The following is a 4725-nucleotide window of genomic DNA, read 5'->3' as shown; positions in this document are numbered from 1 at the left end:
ACTGATAGCTTACGATCGGCGTTAAACCCTTTTATATGGAATTTTCAATAGTTTATTTTCTTTTTTATTACACTGCAATCGTACTGAGTACGTGAGTTATACAAAGTCCATATTTATATACTTTTAAAGTATATATTCAGCGGCTCTTCGGTCGGAAAGTTTTTCACTATAAAGAGAGTTTTATAGAAACCGACAGCTTGTGTGGCGACCTTTCTCCAGTAATTGTAAGATTTCGTTGATTTTTTTATTGTCTGGTCGATATGAGTGCAGTGCATCATTGACATCGAAATTTGCAAAATGGAATTAAGCAAATCACTTCTAGGTTCTATGTTCATTCTCAGTATCCCCACCGTAAAACATCACTTAGCGTGTTTCTTCAGACATTTCACTTATTTACAAATTAACTTAAGTTTTTAACCGATTGAGAAAGTACATAACTTTCTTACTAAAAAAGTGTATACTAAAATGTCACCTTTCATTTAAAACACGTGTTCTTTTGAAATAAGCGGATTAGTGTTGCCAGATATACGGGTATCTGAATATCCGAATATCATCTATTATTGAAAAATTTTTTTATTGAAATATTATTGAAAACTACGGCTAATTTTTGTATAACCGATTTCGATTCTAATTTCACAGGCATGACTTCTAAGCCTAGCACTTGCAGTCTAAACAAATTATATACGGTCTATAAACTAATTAAAAAAAATTGGAATGTTTTCTCAGACCACTAATGATGAGTACTTGATAATATTCGAAACAGCGTTGTGTGGTCAGCCAAGTTTTAATAAATTAACTAAGGTTATGTTGTTGTCTTTGCATTTCTATTCGAACCCCTCGGTGTACTAAAATTATTCTTAGAAGTACTGACCTATGTTTTTAATAATTTTAAACATGGAAAAAATCGCATTTCTTACGTCATTGTTTTCAAGTCAATTTACTTAATTATTTATATTTATTGGTTGTGTTTATATATTTTCTTCTGAAATTAATTGCTTTATGAAACAAAAGCAATAGAACCAATAATAATAATAGTAAAAATAAGTAACAATTTATTAATTTAAAATATTTATAATTAAATTATATGTAAGTGTAATGTGTCACCGAAACTGTTAGATATTTTATTTCCTTTCTATTGAATGGAATTAAAATCTTGTAGACTCATTTTGGTGTGAACAAGTGTGGGGCTAAATAAATTAATTATCATAATTTTGTCAAGATAAAATAAGCATATTTCTTAATTCAATAGTTTATACTTAAATAAAAATTTATTTATTCTCAGACTGTTATTTAATGAGATACAAACACTTTATAAATAAGTGAATTCAATTATTTAACTTGCAATTCTTAACTAATAATAACACAATAAGACTTAACTAAAAATGCTGATAAGTCGTGAATTGTCAAACTTTCGTGATTTATTAAAGTTTAAATAACCCAAACATTACAACTTACTTTATGAGTTAATCTTTAATTATGTATATTTAAAATTTTGAGATCAAAGTGCAGATGGCTTTGTAAACTTAAGGGAAGTAACTCCAAAACTAAAACTCGTTAGGTAAATTTGCTTACAATAAAAAAAAAATATTGCAAATACAATTTAAATTAATGCCTCTAAATAGAATTTGTATAATAAATTTTAATATATCTGAATCGAAACAAAAGTTTTTAAAATACTCTGAAAATATAAAAATACTCAAATAGAAAACGAGTTCAGTGAAGTGAAAAAAAAATACTGACTACTGGAAATTTCATATAAAAAGGTTTCTCGACGATCGTAAGACATCAGTTCACTTCCACAAGTTTTGACTTCAACTTGCGAATTTATTGCTTAATAAAAAAATCGAAGATGAAATTCTTAGTAGTATTCGTTCTAGTAGCTTTCGTTGCAGTTACTTTCGCCGCAGATGTAAACTTTTTTTACAATAAAATAAAATAAAATAAATAAATTAATACAATATAATAATAATGCAATAATAATATAATCTAATATATATCCCGAATTTACATGAAATAATATTAAAATTTGTTAATTTCGTATTCCCGTTTCATTTCAGGCCATCTCATTGAATGAGGAACAAAAGGCTAAAGTTCGTGCTACCGCTGGCGAATGTATCGAAAAGGAGAAGACCACCAAGGAGGAAGTACAGAAGCTGAGACAAGGACAATTTGGTGCTGCTGATGAAAATCTTAAATGCTTTGCCAACTGTTTCTTGGAAAAATTGGGTTTCTTCGTTAATGGTGCCATTAAAGAGGATGTTGTATCTGGCAAATTGAGTCCAATTGTCGGAGCTGATCGTGTAAAAGAAGTCATGGCAAAATGCAACAGTATTAAAGGCGCCAATAATTGTGAAACTGCATACAAATTATATGAATGTTACTACACAAATAACGCCGCTCTTGTTTAAAATGACTAATATAAGTCAAATAACATAATGTGAATTAAAACGCTTAAAACATTATATTAAAATACAAAATTTATTTTAAAGTGTAGTTGTTACTAATCTTTAACCATTTTTTCAAACTTTTTCGAAGATATGAAAAAAATTGTTTAAATAAAACCAATCCATTACTTTTATCAAATGCATAGTATAATGAATTTGTATTTTTTTTTTCAAGCAAAGCCAAAACTTAACCTACAATAATGTCAACTGAGCATTTCAAGTCAGGCTTGATAGTATATAGTTTCCATTTTGTATACAAAATATATTGAATAGGTCTCTTAAGCGGTCACAGTTTCTCTTCCTCCGGTTAACACTATATAGCACTTTTACTGTACACCAATTTTATAAAGCTTTACAATATTATGAAGGTACACTAAAACGATTGCATGGTACTATGGTACCACTTTCTACTCCAATTATATGCAATTTGATAAGATTTATTTATTCAATCAAGTTTCCATAAGTCCAAATTCAAAATCCAAATAATTTCTGATAGCAGAATACTAAGAAGAGCAGATGGCTCCTATCCTAAAGAAAATAATGACGGCAAGTATTAGTAATGTGACAACTACTAGCAACGCTGAATTCCTCTGGGATAATATCACATAAAGGCATTGTCAAAAATACATACGGAATGCTCATCAAAGCTGACTGGTAAAAAATTAAAATAAATAAAATAGAAAATATGCGGTATACTGGCTCTCAATGTATCTTTTTTGTTTCGTACCAAATCTTACTGAACAGAGAATATTCCACCCTTCGAGTGAAAACCGGAATAAAAGGGATTGAAAACAGCACAAATCAGATAGGGATAGGATATCTCTGTTCAATAATCTTCTTTTGGATCAGTCAGCAATTTGTTTCCTCAGAGAGACTAATTCTTTTGAAAAGATAATGCAGATTAGGTTGACACATTAGAGAATCCAACAATTACCTCAACTTTGAAATGGTACTTTCTACTATTGTAGAAAGGAACCGAGTTTTTATCCATGCAGTTACATAACCTCTCTCTCTAGTAATGAGTTTTTTTGGTTATAAAGTACTTTTCTATCAGTGATCTCATTGTAAACCAAAGAGCTGTGTATGCTAATGATCATTTTGATATGTAATCCCATAAGCTAATAATGATGATGACAATAACTTGTCTGGTTGCTATATGAAATAATTTTACAGTATGCGTTCGCAAATAATCCTTAAAACTATATTTTTATATGGCAGCGATATCCATATGTGATAAATAAGTTTTGAAAAAATTTTCATATATTTCATGGACTTGAAAACTCGGCTAAATTCAATACTGTTGTGCGTGTCAATATATATATAAAATATTTATTTATCTAATAATTATACTTGTATATGAATGCATAATTTGCAATTTGAAGCCACATAAAATCGATAACCTTCATTTGATAACTTCCTATAAGTCTAAAAGCAGGTCGCTAACGTATAACAAGTGCAAGAGCGCTGTTTAATTTTGTTACTATATATATAGGTATGGAAGTCCTAATATAGTTATGAAATGAAATAATAAACTATATTATAAATAAAATAAACTATACTATAAATAAAATGAAATAATATTAAATATTGTAATTATAGACGTAATTGAGTAAAAAGCTAGCGTACTTCTAAAAAGAGTGAAAGTAGTATACTAACGTATAACCAGAAGAATAGTTGTGATTTATCTTGTTACTTAAAATTGAAGCTAGTAAAGAAGAAAAATCTAATTTAACAAAAAACTCTTAAAGAATATTCTGAACAGCTGCTATCATATCATAAAAACATGTGTTTATAAAAAACAGTACAAATAAAAAAAACGAATAAGGTGTAATTTTATTGAAACTTAAAAAAAAATATTATTAAGATAATTAGACAAAAAATACTGCGTCAACATTATTAACAGAAAAATTATAAAAGAAGCATTTATAAATATTGTTATTTACAGGATTTTTCGACAAAAATTAATTTTTTTTTTAATTTAGAAGAATAAATAAATTTACTGTGAATTTCTAAAGCAGTAAAAAATTGTATATTCAACATCAATAGTGATGATCAAGATTTGCCAATAATAATTCCAGGAATGGAATCGTAGGATGGCAAAAAATACCAATCTTACTAAATTTATAAAAAACTAAGAAATTATTGTTAAAATAAATATTTTACTATAAATACCATTATAAATACTGAAGGGCAAACAGTATATTTAAGTACATTGTGACCGAAAAGCTTTCGGAAATTCTCATTTAAAATTCGCGCGCTGTATATTTTTCGATATTTTAAG

The 4725-nt window shown here is 27.9% G+C and overlaps 1 protein-coding gene across 1 annotated transcript; it reads left to right on the top strand.

Moving 5' to 3' along the window:
• The first annotated feature begins 1772 nt into the window (after positions 1-1772).
• On the top strand, positions 1773-2493 carry LOC119679858 (general odorant-binding protein 56d-like). Its single transcript, XM_038092429.1, has 2 exons — positions 1773-1909; positions 2058-2493. The coding sequence occupies exons 1-2, from the start codon at positions 1850-1852 to the stop codon at positions 2406-2408; spliced, it is 411 nt and encodes a 136-aa protein (XP_037948357.1). The 5' UTR covers positions 1773-1849; the 3' UTR covers positions 2409-2493.
• Positions 2494-4725: the final 2232 nt, after the last annotated feature.

Source organism: Teleopsis dalmanni, chromosome 2 (genome assembly GCF_002237135.1).
Source record: "Teleopsis dalmanni isolate 2A chromosome 2, ASM223713v2, whole genome shotgun sequence".
NCBI lineage: Eukaryota > Metazoa > Arthropoda > Insecta > Diptera > Diopsidae > Teleopsis > Teleopsis dalmanni.
The sequence above is the reverse complement of the archived record's forward strand: the minus strand, read 5'-3'. Positions and strand labels throughout refer to the sequence as shown.